Here is a 19,215-nt window from a genome sequence, read left to right as displayed (position 1 = left end):
TACAAAAATATATACTATATTTGTATAGTAACAAGACTAAAAGCTCACCTGCATGGCAGGTGTTGCTGCGGCCACATGCTTGGGTTATGGATTAACCAACTCCTATCAAAAACTGGGGTCTATAAACCAAATCTAAAGCAAGGAAGGCAGGTGCTTTTCCTGCTGATCTAGCTGAGGGCTCTGATTGAATTACGCCAGGAAGAATAGCTTTGCTTTCTTCATGAAATCTGATTAGAGATACCTTACACAACATGGTGTAGCTTAAAGGACAATCTGCTCTTCTTATGGCCCTGTCTGCTGGCTACTTTGATCTAGGTTTCATTGTCTGGGTTTAACACCTTCACCTTTGATTTTGCAGAGAATTTCTTTAGAGCTATGTTTCTACACAAGTAATTGTTCAAGTCTTTTCAGAGAAACCATCAATTATCCAGGATGCTGGAAACTAAGCACTTGTAGAGTTGGTGAAATACAAGATTATTTTCGCTGCTATTAAACAGGTAAGGGAAGACACATTAAAGACTGAAGTTTTACTTTCTAAGATTATTACTTAATGAAAAAGAGCACTGGCAATGGCTAAGCACAATGTGTATGGAGCCAACTTATTCCTAAACGCAAGAAGGAGAGCTAACATCATAACATACTACAGCCAGACCGGCTTTCTGCCTCACCTCAGTCAGACACTCGTTGTAGAAGGTCACTTACACCACCACCACTACCCATTTCAACGCTATAGTGTTACCATCTTGTATTGCACACAAAAATGTAATTCTTTTCTGGAAGTTAACAGAACCCAGTCTGATTTTAGCCAGATTCCTACACAATAACCCTAACTTTAAGACCAGAAGGGATTTCTATTTTTATGCTTACCTGATGTGGCAAGGCTATGTAACATGATCTTCAAAATTTGACTCAGTAATTTCTGCATCCAGCCCAGCAACTTCTATTTGCATTAGAGATTGTATTTCACATTACACAGATACACATCTGCTAGACAATAGACCTAGGTCTTAAAAACACACTCCATTTTCTATTTTGACATGAATTTCCAATCTCCAAAATGCTGATAATCCCTTGTCTGCAAGATCATGCAAGATCATGCAGGGCAACTGGCCTCTTGGACAGTTTTCCGAATTCAGTATGATGCTGTCAGCACTCAACAGCTTTGATAAGCCAGAGCACTCACTCACCTAAAAGAACAAAATACAAGCAGTGCAATGGAAGACGAGGCTAAAGAAAATCTCAAGCATTCTTGGAGTGAGTTTCAGGTCTAACAGAACTTAAAATTGGAGCTGTCGAACAACTGCTGTTTAAGCTGGGCATCGTGTATTTTCTCCTGTACCACTGTACAGCTACAGCAGTACCTTAACCACTGGAATCTAGCTCTCTACTTACGTTTACTGAACTTCTAGCACATATGCCAGCCTCATATTGTCCCTACTAAATAGTTTTAAAGTCAGATGGCAAATGAGTAATAGTCCTCCCTCCTCTTTTGACAAGGTGGGAAACAAGCAGAGGGTGTAGTTAAGGGGCTGGGAAATAAGTAAAGTTAGTAGTAAAGAGCTTCCAGTATTTCTTACGCCATTTTAAATGAAAGTGAACAAAAAAAGCTACATAAAAGAATAGGCAGGAGCAAAATTACAAACCAATTGATGTGGAAATGTCAACATCATCTTATGAACATAAAAATGAAGTTCGCAGCTGTTGAAAAAAAAAAACCCAGTACTGCTGTTAGCAAAGGCAGCGAGCAGGGACTACAGGTTTTATTCTTAACTCTCCCACGGATTTCAAGCTCAGCTGTGGGCAGATCACCAAATATCTCAGCTGATCATCTACAAAATAAGGACAGTAATATTTTCCTATTCCAACAGGATGTTTTCAAGAAAGTACTTGGGAGACACTCAAAATAATGCAATGATGGGGGCCATGAAAGTATTAGTACACAACAAAGACACCACCTGCTCGACTAGCTTAATGGAAAAAAGATGACTGAGACTGTTATAAGGAAATTTCTAGCATGAAAGAAAGGGACAAGCTGCAATCATCTTCAACTTACAGTTCGAAGTTGAAAAGCCAATCAACATCAATAAACCATTTCCTACACAAATGCTCTGAAAAAAAAAAAATTAGTTATAGAACTAGATGTGAAAAACAATGCAAATAAACTACAAAAATGGCCGGAACCAAGTTAGAAAAAATATTTTAAGTATTCCCTCATAGTAGATAACAGAGATGATTTATGACAAAATATCATTTTGCTACCTTTGGCAAACAATTGCATAGATGACAGAGGTAACAGTATACCACAGATTTCCTCCAGAACTGCAACAACTGTAGTTAACTAAGGCTTTTAGAAAACACACACACTTATTATAGAATCATAGAATGGTTTGGGTTGGAAGGGACCCTAAAGATCATCCAGTTCCAAACCCCTGCCATGCGCAGGGACACCTCCCACCAAACCAGGCTGCTCACAGTCCAATCCAACCTGGCCTTGAAGACTTCCAGGCAAGAGGCATCCACGACTTCCTTAGGCAACCTGTTCACGTCCTACCACCCTTCTTGAGAATTTTATGCTGGGAAATAGTTCTACAAATATAAAAAATGTTTAAGAACAGAATGAAATAGAAAGTTCACAATAAAGGAAGCCTGAGGATCTGGAATTTATTGCTGAATCAGGAACAGATTTCTCATGACCTTAACTTCTTCATTTAGCTACTCTGTGGTCTATTTTATGTTTAAAAAAGTGACAGTATCTGTGGAGGATGCAAGAAAGCCCAGTTCGCAGTTCAGACACACATTAGCCCACACTTCTACAAACTGACAGACAATGCTAAACATGCTTAATTCTCTGGACCATCTCCTTTTCTCTCCATCAGTGTGTAAGTGCTCAGTTCTCACTGAAAGGCTTCAGATCCTAAACTGTCTTCCAGTGGTTTCAGTGAAACATCAGACCAATTTCAATTAATGTAACTCCCAACAATACAGCATCACCTTTTGTAAGGTGTTCTAGCTGCTTCTACGTATTATACAGCATCAGTGACCTGGTAATAACTTTTTAATTCATTCACCGAACTGAGTTTATAGAAGAGCTGAAGTGCCAAAGGTATAAGCGTTACACATTTTAACAACCAGTAGGAAGCAGAGAAGACACACAAATTAATTGTTCTCACCAAGGGAAAGATCAGGTTATCTGATGCGCTCGGCTTGCCAGTGAGCGAACACAAACCAGGAGAAGGACAGTACATTCCTCCTCTTGCCCAAAACAGCAAGAGATGTAGAACTGAGACTGAAGAGAACCCAGCAGAGAGAACTGCATGGAGAACTATGGGGAAACAGAGCAGGGCCCAGGGATGCTGACTGAGCACCAGAACACATACACATAACTGTCATCTTCCTGTTTACAGTGGGAAACCGAAGGAACATATTTTAATTGCTATCCCTACTTTTAAAATACTCGCATGCTGTAAACATTTGTAAGGCATTAGCTGGAACCAACAGCACATCCTGTAACAACAAAAGCAAGGTTTGTTACAGCCATGGGAATTCTTTCCAGTGAAACCACAGAGAGGTAGGCGGGACAGGATCTTAGGGACCAGCTGAGGCGTCACCAAGCAGGGGCAGGTTCACAAACACTCAGACACAGCTGTAGCAGGTGACTCTCAAACCCTTCCTGAAAGGATACTCAAGCGAAGGGAGTCTGTAACTTTTAGGAAGCAGAGTTAGGAAGCATCCCTCATATTTAGTATTTTGCTGAAATCCAACTTGTTCTACACAGAGATTACACAACATAAGCAGTTCACTACTCTCAGCCACTTGCATGCTTGAATTTCATTTATAAAACTATTTGCCTGAACAAATTATTTCTTTCAAAGTTCTTCCCAACTCACAACTAAAATTCTTAAGACCTCTGTTAGTGTCATACAACAAATGCCTTCCCCCATTTATTCCAAAATGCAGGGTCCAAGATGGGAACAGCGGGCCTTGATGGGAAGTACTTCTACAAATCACAGCAAAGCAATTTTCTTTTGATCTCTTTCAGATATTGTTAGCTCATTCAATTTATAGTACACTATAAGCCCTAAAGTATTTGTCTTCTAATACCGCTTACTCAGTTGTGCATTTCCACATTTTATGCATCTGAACTGTAACAGTCCATATTTATCTTCTAGATTTTACTTTGATAATTTGTGCAATTTCCTCTAGTTTATCAAGGTTATTTTGAAACCCTGTCCTACATAGTGAAGCACTTGTCCTTTCCCTTCTTCTGAATTACTTCTGCACAGTGTTCACATAACAAATGGCTCTGAATGTTTATAAATAATGCAGATTAAGTCAAAAACGTTTGATTTGTGGAAATCTCCCGTGAGGCTTTTAGTTAGAAAAATAAAAAATCTAGTGAAAGAAAAATCGTCAACACCTACAAAAACCAAAGCAGGCAGATGTCTATTTTTGTTTTGTCTTCAAGATAGATTTAGTACTGAAATGACTTCAGCTGACTAAAGCAATGTTAAATAACAGCAGAAGCTGTTGTAACACTACATACTGCTAGCGATTTACTGGCAGGCAAAAAGATAAACCATCTAACAAGATCAGAAATACTTTTACATCACATTTCAGAGGTAACTGATCTATACTCTGCATCAACTTCCTACAGGCTCTGTTTTTCTTACAGCTTTGTGTGTTCCTATATTTTCACTCACATAAAGTGTTGGAGAGATAAAAAATGCAATGTTCCCTAAAATGTGCCAAGAGATGTACAATATCACTACAACAAAGAGACATCAGGAAAGGATGCCTCAAGCACTGCATCTACACTCAAGAGAGTATTTCTTCCTTTGTCTGTAATTTCTACACAGTTAATAGATTATTCTGGCTCCCTATTTGCAGCTTTTTAAGCTCAGTTATATTTAAGTGTGCTTGTGAGATTTGGGTGCAACTGTATTTCTACTGAAAGAATTAAGAATACTTCAATAGTCTCTATCTCCTTCCTCCAGTTCTAAATGTTTAAGTAAAACAAATTCATAGCAATTCAGGAAGGAAAAAAAAAAAAACACCTGAGGGAATCTCAAATTAGTCAACAGTTTGGTGATTAAAGCCCTCCTACAGAAGCTAGAAAAATCTGAGCCTGATTTAACAATGCAAGATGATCTTCTGCATTCTTTGGCTGTCACATACTTCACCTAAGCATCCACAACAGGCAGCATCAGAGACAAAGGAAAATTTCAGCCTCTAGTTTGACTAAAAATTTATTTTGTTCTGGTCTTAAAAAAACATCTTTCAAACCAGAACCTGTTTCAAAAGAATGACACATACTAGCCTACATTATGTGCAAAATCTGTCCCAGTTGAAATGCTACGAGAACAATTATTGCACTTATGTTCTCAGGAAAAACAGAAGGAATACCCCCTTTGCAGATGCAAAGACTGAAATTCAAATGGAAATCAAGCTGCTCAAAAGCCTCCAAACTCAGCTCCAATGAAGTTTCGCCTTTAAAATTAGGCATACCAATTACCTGCATATGATGTTCCGCATCTCTAGAACTAGTGAACAACAAAGCAACATACTTTAGGTCCTGTGCTCTGAAAGCAGGCAGCTATGTCCCACCTGCATGTAACCTCTCCCATAGGCCCAGACTTCAAATAGTAACGATAAAGGAAACATAGGTGCTGAACACAGCAGAAATCAGTAGCAGGGAGAAGGGAAAAACACAAACCCCAAGAATCATTTCAACACCCCAATTATTTTCACATTTTAAGAAGGAGAAGTAACTTTTTTTTAATAGTGCAAACCTCAAATTTTACCCAGTAACATACAGTCATTTTCATGATTTATACAGTTATTGCATAAGACTTGTGGTCATTTACACCTTCCAGTACAAGTGACATTATGTAACTCAATTTTGTATTAAATTGCAATTACACTTTCAGGCAATTATACAAGCATGAAACAGGAACAAGACTAAGACCATTCCCTTCAGAAAGCATTCTTCACATCTGTCCAGATACAAAGAGTGCATAATGAAGACATCTGTGACGTTTATAATAATCCCACACCAATTTGTGTTGCTTTGGTAGATTGTAGTGGAACGTAATGGCAAAAAAAACCCACTCAAACAGCCTTAAAACACACACACAAAAAAAAAAATTAAACTTGCAGGCAGATAAAAACTGGCCACTTCTTTTGGCAATGCTACTTCTCTGAGTATTCAGAAAAGTGGAAAACAAGGATAAAAAATTCAGTAAAAAGGTAAAATAGAGAATTTAATCTCTGTTATTAAGTGCTAAGAAATTAGTAGCAGTGCTGACATCACGCTAGAAGGAGCAGAAACCATCCTGATGTAAAACCGTACTGAAAAAAACATACCCAGTCCTAGAAAAGTTGTGTGCTGATGCCTCTATCTACTTGCCATTACGTGTGTTCTAAGAGCACGACTGAAAGTAAGCATGGTAATGCCACTGAAGCCAGTGCAAGTGAATTACTGGTTGGATTTTTCTGGAACAGAGACAACAGACTGAACACAGACCAGAGCAAGGCTTAAGAGGCAAGATTACAAAAGTAAAGAAAGGTTGCTGGAGTGACTCAGAGCTCAGTTCACATTTGTTCTACCAAAATGCAAGCTACAACACATATTTTGCCCCACAGCACAAGGAAAATACAAGCAGAAGATAAAGAAACTAGTCAAGAATCAAGATAAATCAACATAGTCAAGAATCACTATGCAATTTCTAAACAGTGAGACAATAATGCAGAAATATGCTTCTGAGCTGAAATCCAGCATCATTCCAGACGATTTCATCTCTGTTATAGAGGAAAGAAAAAGATGAACGACTAAAGAGAGGAGGAAACGTATAAAGGATGACTGTGTGGCACTTGTAAAAAAAAGTCTCGTACTCTAAAAAAGGATCAAATACCTTATAAAGAGTAGCAGTGTTTTATGGCCAATTAGCTTCCTATGCCTTTGTCAATGCAGATATGATCGCAATAACGTCTACTTTGGTGACAAGCATCTCAAAGACAAGGCAGCACCCCAAAGGCTGGTTTATTTTTACAGATCAAAAAAGTAGTTGGGATTGATTGTATTCTTCATAGTGATTCACTAGTTATGTGACCAAGATACAGAGACACCTTTTTCAGGCAAATACTAAGAGATAATGAAAAGCATGTGGGCATGGCTTCCTGTTAATTCTCCATTTTAGATTTGTTGACAACGTTATAAACCAAAAAAACACTGCCTAGGTGAAAATTAGTGGCATACAGCATGTGGTCATTATGCCATAAAAGAATGTGATCTGGCAGTACTGGTTAAGCACTTTCAATTCCCACAGACTCACACGAACATTTGAACGGCTAAGCAGTTTGATTATCCCATTCAACCTTTTCTTCTCTTCCCCCTTGAAGTGGGAAACTCACAGTGATCACAGTGATACATTCCAGCCAAAGTTCAATCCTCTCCATTTTTTCATGGAACGTGATACAGTGGAGAACAGGACTTGGAAGAAAGAAGAAGAGGTTCTATAAAAGCAACGTGAGAATATTTACTCTAAAGGAGAGCTCAGTGTTACCACATTGAAAACCACGAGTGCAATTCCTCCATTCAAAGTCATAACTGCTCTCAAAGTTACCAGCACGATGCAAACAGTGTGAACTCTAGATCAAAACAAAGAAAAAGAGGGTGCGTGAAGCAGGCACTCCCTGTAACTGAGTTGGAATTGATTGTGTTCTGAAGTGATTAACTCCTGAAAATTTGGTAAAATACGCTGGTGTCACATTTCAATAAAAACAGTGTTTCAACTCTGACTACAGAAAGATTAAGGATTTTGTTCTGGTCCTGCCTAATCCATTCAACAGCCCTTGCCAAACTCGCCTACCAGAAAATGCAGTTCCGGGGTTTTTTTGTGCTGGAAAAAAGTAGTAGGCTTAGTGGTTACAAAGTTCATGTTTTAAAGTGCACTGCCATTTTAAACACACTTTCCCTTCCTAAAAAAAGAAAATAAAATATTCTGATAATAGTTTATAAAAATAACAGCTGCAATAGTCCTCTAAAATTGCAACTTAAAATCAAGTCAAATTAGCAAGATTCAAATCTTTTCAGAAAAAAAAAAATATGAACCAAAAATAAAAAGCCTCTTTCTGCAGAGAATTGCCAAGTAAAACCTCACATCCTGGCTCTCTCCTAAAACAGCACCTCAGCAAATCCAGTCAGTTTCTTCCAGCTGACAACCTCAAGAAAACAGAGGTCTAAATACATCAGTCCTTCCCGCCAGTCACCTACATAACTGCAGGTGTGGGTGCTGGTGCAGTTTTTCCATCAACTCTTCCTCTGTAGGTTCTTCCAAAACATCTCTACAAAGAAAAAGCATGAGTTGTTAGAAGCAGCAAAGGGAACTTCTCAGCATTTGTTTCTGCAATATACTAAGATGTAACGTTTCACTCTTGAAACAAGGAATTAAAGTTAAAATAAGTTGATTCTCCCTAAAGATGCATCTACTTGCAAGTGATCCATCCTTTACAGATGTGTCATGGAAACCAGCAGCTGTTTTCCCACAAGAAGCAGGGAAGCAATTTCCTGCACACAGTACAATACAACTGAAGGTCAGTAGATTTGTTTTCCTGAAAAAACTCCCAAATGAGAACACGTTCCCAGTGCTACTATTGAGTATCCAATGCGCACCAGAAGTTCCACTTGTGCATGATCATCAAGTATCAACTCGCCACCCACAATTTCATAAGCCAAGAATGTACATCACTTCCTTCATCTTCCCCTTTCTTCTCCCTCTCAGCAGTCCCCCCCTACTGCCCCCAACCTCTTCTCACATCACGCTATGGGCAGGATGCATAAAGGTTAGGCTACCAAGCCAGCTTAAAGCAGCCTAACTAAAACACTTCCTGAATGTCTTCGAACTAACAGATGAAACTGTTTGCTTGAGAGGAAGGAAATAGAAGACATGCCTTTTATCCTCTCGCAGCCAAAAGACTTTCTTTAAAACAGAGGAGCATAAACTTTAAGCTGTTATCAAGCCCAGTTCAACTCACCTGAACATTAGTTCAACTGTCCTCTGGTATTCAATATCCGAAACAGGCTCCCGATGACAGCGACGGTCCCACTTGTGAATAAAGTTCTGGAATGTAAAAGGAGCAGGAAAACAAATGAAAAGCTACATCTGGTGACATCAGAATACAGGTTTTATCAGTGTAATATGTTTGGGGGTAAGGTGTGGGGGTGGGAGGAGATTTGTTTTTAACAGAGGGGCAGAGCAATGATTTATTTAGGCATCAGCTACTTACTGGCTGCAAGTCACTACTTCATTCAAGCCTGTTACTCAGGAATGAAATAGCTTTCTTATCACACACCAAAAGAACAGCAGAGCAGAAGATGGCCCTGCTGCCTTCTACTCTTAGCAAGGACTGCCTCCTTGAGATAATTGTGTGAACTACTCACAAGAGTTCACCTGCCTTGAATTTTTTTTTTCTTCTTAAAAACTCAACAACATAAAAACACTCTTAGTCCAGCCATCACAGCTTATACTCAGCTTCTGGTTTCCTACGTTCAGTCACCCATTTTTAATTACCGTGAATAAATAATACCTAGGGAATAGACAGAAAGCTCAGGCAAAAATAAGAAAAAAAAAAAAGTAAGAAAAATAGTGACATCCTGCTTTCCTGCTACAGAACGCTACATCTTGACTCTTACAGCAAACTTTGGCCACAGCCCTGCAGAAGTAAGCAGCCAGAAGACTTCATAGGATTAGCCTCCAGCTGGAACAGAAAGGCTTTTCTGAAACACTCATTGGCAAGATTGAGGCTCAGCATGAGACTCGTACCTAAATTTCTGTCTAAAAGTTTGCCGTTCTTCCTGAAATACTGAATTTTAGTTCTCAATGCAGTCAATAACAACAAGATCCCCCCCCAAATAAGTTTTTGTAGGTTTTGAGATTAGGCGAAGTGCCCTCTACAGGTACTCAGTTTCTTCCACTACTTATAAGAGAAGTCTACAATGATTAACCCAGAGTAGATGGCTGTGATTAACATTCCCTTCACCCTCAACAATTCAGAAAGTATTTGGATTTGCACAGAAGTACGCATGGCACTGCTTAGGTACCTACATTTCCACAGCTGCTTTATAATACTCTAGAGGATGATCTTTTCAAGCTAAGATATCAGAACCACTCTACTAGTGTAAAACTGATAAGGGGAGTAATTCAAACTGTAGTGGGAAGAAACAGAGGATAACCAAATAAAATAAAAAGGTATAAATTTAGAGAGCTAATTTAATTTGCTGACAAATCAAAATGTAAAAAGCATGCAGCTTGAATAACTAATACTGAAATTAAATGCTAACATACGAGAGACAAGCACTTTTACAATACTCAGTATATTTTTCAAATCCAACAGATTTTTCCCAAGAAGTTGTCTAGGACCTGTCTTCAAGACCCCAGACCAAACACACTTCCTTACCTCTAGAAGTAAAGCAACAAAGAGATTAACCCAGATGACAGAGGAGATCAACCACCAGGCTACAAAATAGATCTTTGCCCACCTGCAGATCAGATTAACAGACAATAAGTAAAATAAACAGCAAATAACCTCAGCCTGAAAGTGACCAAAGAGAGTCATGAAATCACATTTTTCCTTGAAATATAATATTACTACTTTTTTAATGTAAAAGGAGGTCTGGAACAAAAAAAATAAATCTAAGAAGTTTTAGCTTTTCATTAAGTTAATCATGCTTCCCCCACTTAACATACCTAACTGAACTCTGAAGGGACAGAAAAGCAGCCAAATGGAAGTTCTTATGGATCTCAGCAAGAGATCCATCCAAGCTAGTACCTTCTTTGAGTGATCAAAGCCAGAAGCACAGTAAAGAGTGCAAAAACGTGGCAAAATACCTATGATGCTACCCTCCTGATGCTAACCATGCGCAGTTCTGAGATTTCTTGAGCTAGCAGTAGCTTCTATTCTTTGCAGATCCCAATGGATTTTTCATGACTTGTTCAGTCTTCATCAGACCATGTTAAACTTTAATCACACACAATAGCCTGCAGAAGAGCATTCCACAACTTAACTACATGCTGGGTTAACCAGCCAAGGATCACTGGACCAGCTCAACCCAGAGGCTATCCAGTTCAAACTTTATTCCATAAAGTAATTAAATACAAATGAAAGATATGTCTAAGTCTTCAAGTCTACAAAAAAAATTATTAACCCCCAGGGAAAATACAGAAGCAGCCCAAAATTAATTACAGCAATTTGTTAATATCTCACTTATGTGAGACTAGCTTTGCAGTGAGAGCCACCCACCCAATAAACGCCATGAGCCTGTTTACAAGGCACTTGTCATTCACTCTTTTTTGAGCAACAGGACTATCAAGCCAGCTTCTAATCCCTCTGAAATGTGACCATAGATTTCATGGCATCCATCGAGCACTAGATCAACCACCATATTACACAAGTTAAAGAACAGTCACAAATTAAGTTTATTTCCTATACACACAAATTGACCCAAAAGAAATCCAAGCAGCACCCCTCTCAGCATATGGCAGGAATTGTACTAAGTGTATAATCACTACTTGGTTATCTTATAAGCTGGATTTATATGTGTCTTTTTCAGTATTATTACTGCTACTTACGGGCTTGAATATCTTGAAAACGCTTCCAAAAAGACTTGCCAGTTGTTTACAACCATCACATCCCAGAGGGTCACGACTGCTGCCTAAATAACAGGAGTAGAACAGAGTGGCTCTATCACAAATTCTCAGAAAACAAGAGGAGGAGATAAGCAGAGAGGGAAAGAGGGACAGATTCCGTCAATGATCAGACTCACTGCAAAGTCATCAAAGTTGTTCGGCCAATATTCCAGCTGCTCATAGGTCCCACACAGCAAAGTGCCATTATCATATGTGGTATTGACAGCACTAGAAGAGAATTACAGGCTGATGGGAGCATAATTTTCTACATAATATACCTTAAAAATAAGAGACTTGGTAGAAAGTTAAGTATCTCACAAAAAACAAAGTAAATAGTCAAAAAGTATTTAAGCTACAAGAAAGTTAAATCTCAAGTTACAGATAAGCATTCCTGCTATTTCAATACAGCAAGAAGAAACAGATGAAAAAAGCCTGTGTGATCTAACATTGAAAGAAGGGTGGGTGGCTCCAACAATAAGGGGGGAAGGGGGAAAATGAACAAATAACCACAAACAACTCAGAGGTTTGAAAAACAACTGAATAATGATGTTTAGAATGTTACCTGGTATTTCCCAGGGGAACAACAGCACCTTTAAAGAGCATGATGCCAGTTATAGCAAATGCATAGAAAACCACCTGGAAGATACACAGGCAAGTATTAGTTTCGACATGCAAGCAAGTATTTCTGCCACTAAACAAGAAAATAATGCAATCAATATGAAATTCATGTTAGTACCATAGTTAGATGAATTTTGGTCAAGAATAATGATGAAGCTATTAAAGTGAAAATACTTCTCAATGTCTGCATTATTTAAGTCATTGCTCTTACTTTTCAATATGCTATTTAACTTTCAGTTGTTAAAATACATGAAATGAATTCACTTTATAATCTATTTTACTTTTCTGTATCTCAAAGCTGATATTTAACTAGTAACACTGCAGAACAGTGACAAAACCAAACAAAAATGGTACCTGTATTTACAAGATAAAAAATAAAACGTTTGGGGAGATTTGTGAACAATTCAGTGCACAAATAGGTTCTACTCAACTTAAGGTTCTACTCAACTTAACTGAAAGACAAAATTAAGTCAGTATTTTGTGTTACATCAGCACCTTCTTTAAAAATGTTATGTTAGTCTAAAAATAAAGGTTTCAATAATAAAAAGAATTTTGGTACTTCTTTCTCAAACTTGTTAGAAATGCAAACCTCTTTTAAAAGAGATATCTTTCACAGTCTTAGCCTAGGTGATTCTGAATTTTTTTTATCCTCAAAAGATCACACTAGAATTAACCTACAACTTCACTCCTCTGAGTAAAGAGCCATTTGTCCTAGAAGAGTTTGAAACAAGACAAGTCTTCAAATGAAGATGTCATTAGTCATATTTGTGAATTTTGCCACAAAACAGACTCAAGACAAAAGTCTGGGAAGAGTAGAAGAGGAACTGCCCCAACCTATGAACGACAGCACTTTGAACACTACTGGAATGAGTTGAAGCTGACATTCCACAGCCTGCCAGAAGATGGGGTATCTGTCCTGACAATAATAAACATATCTTTTTCAAAGGAAAAATTTATCCAGCCAATCAATCAATGCTTTCTCAGCACATGTTCCAGGCTAACACTAGGAAAAATATTTGACATCAGCTGGTAGTGGAGTCAGAATTCACTGTGGTCAAAGTTCAGTGACAGCTTCCATGTAAGCTCAGGTGAAAGCAAATTAAATTACTAGAAGTAGCAAAAGCTGTGGCAGACTTGCCACAAAATCGGTGCAAAACTATGATTTACATTCTGGGACTAAGGGCAATTAGCAGCAGACCCTTAAACCACTTCATGAGCATTACATACTTCTAACATACATGGGTAAAGACACTACATTGAAACACTAACACACAATTCAAAAATAAATAAATAAAAGAAAATAAATAAATAAAAGAAAATAAATAAATAAAAGAAAATAAATAAAAATAAATTCAAGCATGCTACTATAGGCTCCTGCCATCTTAGCTGTGTCTTGCAGTAACGAAGAGCTTCCAGCACAATGTAACAGCCCAGGTGCAGCCATGCCAGTAGCAATACTGCTTTGGCATCTGGATGTAAAGCACAAAACACCTCACCCCACAATTGCTCTCTCGCAGGGCTCTGACGTACGGGCTCTGTCAGATCCAGCAGCAATGGCAATCCCTGCCTCCTCCACTTATCCACCACACAACCCTACCAGCCTCCAACAGGGGTGACAAGCAGTCGTGTGCTCCTTTAGCGTGGAATTTAATTGAGAACTCGCAAAACTAGCAAAACTGCAATCAGCCTTCACACAGCTCGTTCATTCATTGAGTAACAAACAATAACGAAAAGCTTTTCATTATACTAAAGCTGTTCCTATCACAATGCAAGATCTGCTTTTAGGCACCTAAGCTCTACTTTCACCTGGAAAGGCTAACTTCCCAAACAGTGCACTCCCAAGGGATTTCTCAGTTTGAAGATGAGCTCCCTGGAAAGTGTGACTTGTGCAGCACAACAAACATGTTACTGACTTAGCTGTGCCCAAACCAGTACTTTATTTCCAATTGCAACATAAACATTTCCAGACTGCAGTTCAAGTCCCCTCTCCTACAGATAAAAGCAGAGATTAGCAATTACAAAAACAGACATTCTGGGTAAATTGTGTGCTAAGGGTACAGAATAGAACAACCTTTCAGACAAGACCTAATACACAGCAAATCCTTGGTCTCTAATCATTATCTCAAATCAAGGCATCCCAAAAAAAACCCACATCAACAACAAAAAAATCCACCCAGGCCTTCATTTGCTCTACCAGGAAGACACTGCAGCAAAGCCAGGAACTCAAGAGTTGGGAAATGCAGGATTTATGTAACGGACATCACGCACAGTGATCTGTACTTGAATCATATGTTTACAGAGTGTGCTCTACACAGACACACCCAAAATAGAATGGCAGAGGCTTGTAAAAACTGTGACCGAACATGCTATCTCAAGATATTCTCAACTAAAAATTATCTTAAAGTTAGTTTCCTATTTATTTTAACAGAAACAAGGCAAGGTAAGGAAAATTAGGCTACTTTCAGCATCGGATGAATTTTCATTTGAAACTAGATTATCCAGTCTGAGGCAACCACTCAAGTTTTAAATGATCTTTCAAAGGCACTTCTAAACGAAACCGATAAACGAGGCACTATCAGGGTGTGGAGCCCGTAAAACAGTAGTTTGTTGCAGCCTTGCAAGACATGACCTGGAGAAGAAATGGCTGATTAAGGTAAATCATTATTATTAACGGTAGTTGTCATTCAAAGAACCTGGTTCACTTTGTTGAAGACCCTTATCAAACTGCTAAGTACAGGAAAGGAAATGACCACCTTGCATAATGACTTACCACAAGGATTCCTGCAAAGGCTCTCAAGTTTTTCACCAAATCCAGCAATGTAGTAACAACCAAAGACATGAACTGAAACAAAGCAGAATTTTCTATGCTTTTTATCACACTTTCAATTCCCATCAAAAAAGAAAGACCAACCAGGAAAGTGAGCTATATCTAAACGCGAGTCATCTTCTATATTTCCATGAGGTACTTCCTATGAAAGAGCAATGTTGTAGTTCTTGTCATATGATAAGTTTTACACATACAGAGGCATTGTGACTCACAAGGGCTGTATGCCCAGTAAGGCTAGAACAGGAAAAAAAAGTCCCAAGTGCTCAACAGCTCCAGAGTGGCTGTTTCATACTTGGTTCACACCATTTCTAGTTCACACTTTCCACTGACATTATGACTTTCAATTACATCGGGTAGGTATTTATGGCTTATTGAACCAAGATACAGGTTCTGCACTCGACACAAATTTAAGCTTAGCTTTCAAACAAGTCTAAATGCAGGATTACAATAATTAATCAAATGATTCAAAGTGATTTCAGATTCAAATCAGGTATTCTTGTGGAAATACCTATACTGGGAAAGTGGAAAGAGGGATTCATGCCAAATAGCCCTTTGCACCTAGTGAAAGCAAGTCTATCACCTCCTGAATACAAAGTTCTTCAAGGATATCACTTTCACTCATCTAATTAAGAGTGAAGCACTACACAAGTTTTTTTTTTACAAATGTTTTTGCATGCATTTGCCCACTTTAAAATATCAGCATCAATTGCAATGACATCAACAGAACTTCCCTGCCACCTCAACAGAGAAAATCAGCTGAAGAGAGAATGAGTTTGTGAGGTGCTATGCAATAGTCTGGACAATTAGAGCTGAGTTATAATCCCACTCAGGTGCAAGAGAATTGCAATCTACATGTTATTATGAAAGACTTTAACAAAATTTACAGTTTAACCAAAAAAAAAGATACCAGAGGGATAGAGGGATAAACAAATACCTTCATATTAGGAATAATCCGCAGGAACCTGAACACAATTAACATGTTCACCAATCGCACCATATCCCACAGGGATAACAAGCCCATGAACTCGGGTCTCCTACAAAAGATGAAAGAAAATAACAAATAAGAGAAACGGCCCATGACAGAAAGACAGTGAAACCTACTGGGCTGCAGGTAACCGAATTCTCCACAACTTTTGGTTAAATGCACGGCATATTAAAAAAAAAAAAAAAAAAAAAAAGAGATTTAGTTCCTCATGTAATCACTCTTTACATCCTATGACAGGCTAGAACACTATATCCAGTTTTGGAATCCACATACAAGAAAGGGACAAACTGCAGCAAAATCAGCAGAGAGCCAACAACGTGGTCAGGGCCTGATACAGCTGCCCTACAAATAGAAGCTGCAGGACCTGGGCTTGTTCAGCCTGAAGAACTCTGCTTCAGGAGGATCTAACAACAGCCTTCTAACACTTATGATGTACTCCTCAAGAAAATGGAAGCAAGATTTTTTGGCGGCAAGGGACAGTGGGTCTAAGCTGAAAGAGTGGATGCTCACAATGGATATAAGGAAGAAGTGAAGAGCTTGCCAACCATGAGGAGAGTGAGACAGAGGCATGAGTTACCCAGGGAAGTCGTGCAATCCCCATCATTGGAGGTTTTCAAGTCCCAGCTGGATAAAGTTTTGAGTAACTTGGTCCACCCTTGCTTTGAACAGGAGGCTGGACTATAGACCACTTGAGGTCCCTTCCGGCCTGAATTATCCTATATAAAAATCTATAAACTATGAAAGGAAGTACATTAATTTAGTCAGCAGATATCTGAACTTCCGTAAGGTCTAATAACTGATGAAGAAAGTGACTCATTTAGCCTGGGGTTTTGAATATGTATATAGTGTTCTTTAAACTGCATGTTTGTATTAATACACCTGGGTTAGTGGCCTTCCTTCTGCTGGGAGAGAGGCACCAAAGAGGGTCCTTTCTCAAAAACAAGGCAAAATAAAAATACTACAACAGCAAGATACTTTAGGAACTTGCACAAATATATGCATTAATCCTTCAGGGTGTGCTTGGCTGAAGTTACACTTCATATTTCACTAAGCTAACAGACTGTCTCTCCAACCTTCTTCCTTACATGCATATTCCACAGGTGGTATACACATACACTTCGAATCTCAGCCTGAGTTTTAGTCGACTTTTACATCAGCGTGCTGGATGCTCCTCTGCTGGAAAGTTGAGCAAGTGGAGAGGGGTGAAAGATGTTAACAGTCACAGAAAGATAATCTTTGTTCTGTCCTGAAGATGTTAGATGAAGCAACCGCCACAGCTCGCACCACAAGCAACATCAGAACTCAGAATGACTCATCTGGGTCATATCCATTTGCAGTGACTGACACAACAATCTTACAAGTAATACTGGTGCTTCAAGATACTACTATTGTGCCAACACTGTCTACATTAAAGGATCAAAGAGCAAAATTAAAACCAAATACAATCAATTTTAAGTTAGATCAATAGTTAACACCATTAGATTGTTAGCAATTAATATCCTTACGGCAATCATCAATTTTGAGTAACGGAAGTGCAAGAGGTGTTCAAATATAAACCCATTGCAAGCTGTAATTTCTACCAGGTCTCTTTATAGATATTAGTGTAACTTAAGATTTTTGATTGCAACATAACAAATAAAGCAGAAAAATGTCAGAATATGTTATAAATCACCCCTGAAAGTAAGATTCAGGAGACCTTCCAGAAGTCCTTTGTTTCCTCTTTTGTTTTGGTGGCAGTTTTCAAATTTTAAAAGATGAAGCAATGATTTTAATGTTTTTGATAATGAAAAGAGATCAAGAGTTACCCAAGTGCTACGTGAACTTAAGAAAATCAAGATACAGTTGCTTGGTACTCCAGTATAAATAAACTGTTTAAGTTCAGGGGAATTTTTTTTACCAAGTTTTATGGCACAGAACAAAAGTCAGACTTCAATCTCCATACAGGGTTGAAGGGGCTTTGCCAGCTGTTTTGGAATTCATATAATGGGGGTTATGGACGATCCGATACTGATACATATTCAGTTAGCAGCTCTTTGTGTACGTTGTATGAAACCCCTTCCCACACCTTCAGTAAGCACAGGTCTGATAAGATATTATTTTACATTAGATTACAAGTACTAACAATGCATCCTTCTCAGATGGATGACAGTCACAGCATAATGACATACACGTGTATGTGTGTGTATATTCCCCTGACCCACCTCAAATACTGAGCAAAGTGCAACAGTTCACGGAGATTACATACCAACCAGGATGAGGAAATCCATACACAGCAAAAGTAGCAATCTCCAAAGCCTTGAGTTAGGGGAAAAAAAAAAAAAAAGAAAAAAAAAGGCAAAAATCTTACTTTGTAATTCTGAGTTTCAAAAATCATGTAAGTTTCCTGACAAGAAGCATTTTCAAGAGTTTTAAGCCACTAATTTTGCTTATTCTAAAGCTCTGAAATTGTCATATTTGACTAAGTATTCCCCAAACTAATCCTATGTACATACATAATCCAGTGGTGACACGTATAAAGACATGCAATTAATTACATTAATTGTGAATTTGGCCTCATGAGTTTCAGGCTTTTACCAAGTAATTATGATAATGATGGTCTGCCATTTTATTTTTTTTTTCAAATTCAAAGAGAAAAGCAATTTTTACCTAGGTAACAGAATTCCTTATATAATTATTGAAAGAATGTTTCCAAATGTTTCCAAATAACCTTAAGAAGGCTGCTTATAAGAAAGTTCACCTTTTCCATCAATTTTTAAAAGCCCACCTCCACAAAGTAGACACTAAGAGAACCATCTGCCACCAGAACATTCAAGTCACTGAAAACCTCAACGCTGGCTCTCATTATTTGACTCAGCATATTAGTGTTGAATAAAAAGCAGTCCACTAGCTCTTGCAGTGCCTAATCATTCTAGTCAACCAATCCAGGAATACAGGAGTCAACGAAAAGCTTACCAGCAAAATTACAGTCAGAAGTCCATCAAACCTATTGCTTGGGTATGACAGGTATCTTTTCAAGCCCATAGCTAGGATTTTCAGCAACATTTCCAGCAGATAGTATAGGATGAAGAAGCAGTTGATGGCCTTTATCCCCCCAAATATAA

At 38.4% G+C, this 19,215-nt stretch overlaps 1 protein-coding gene across 3 annotated transcripts in view; it reads right to left on the bottom strand.

Moving 5' to 3' along the window:
- Positions 1-5,909: 5,909 nt before the first annotated feature.
- TPCN2 (two pore segment channel 2) overlaps positions 5,910-19,215 on the bottom strand; it is a 32,458-nt gene continuing 19,152 nt past the window's right edge. For all 3 annotated transcript variants that reach the window (XM_054066734.1, XM_054066733.1, XM_054066731.1), the window contains 10 exons: positions 19,067-19,195; positions 18,360-18,409; positions 16,064-16,163; positions 15,073-15,144; positions 12,247-12,320; positions 11,822-11,912; positions 11,628-11,710; positions 10,456-10,537; positions 9,034-9,119; positions 5,910-8,343 (listed from right to left, as the gene is read on the bottom strand). In XM_054066734.1, coding sequence (XP_053922709.1) covers positions 8,265-8,343; positions 9,034-9,119; positions 10,456-10,537; positions 11,628-11,710; positions 11,822-11,912; positions 12,247-12,320; positions 15,073-15,144; positions 16,064-16,163; positions 18,360-18,409; positions 19,067-19,195 — 846 coding nt within the window. In that variant the 3' untranslated portion in view covers positions 5,910-8,264. The remainder of the gene's footprint in view (positions 8,344-9,033; positions 9,120-10,455; positions 10,538-11,627; positions 11,711-11,821; positions 11,913-12,246; positions 12,321-15,072; positions 15,145-16,063; positions 16,164-18,359; positions 18,410-19,066; positions 19,196-19,215) is intronic.

Source organism: Cuculus canorus, chromosome 5, assembly GCF_017976375.1.
Source record: "Cuculus canorus isolate bCucCan1 chromosome 5, bCucCan1.pri, whole genome shotgun sequence".
In the NCBI taxonomy this organism is placed as follows: Eukaryota; Metazoa; Chordata; class Aves; order Cuculiformes; family Cuculidae; genus Cuculus; species Cuculus canorus.
The sequence above is the reverse complement of the archived record's forward strand: the minus strand, read 5'-3'. Positions and strand labels throughout refer to the sequence as shown.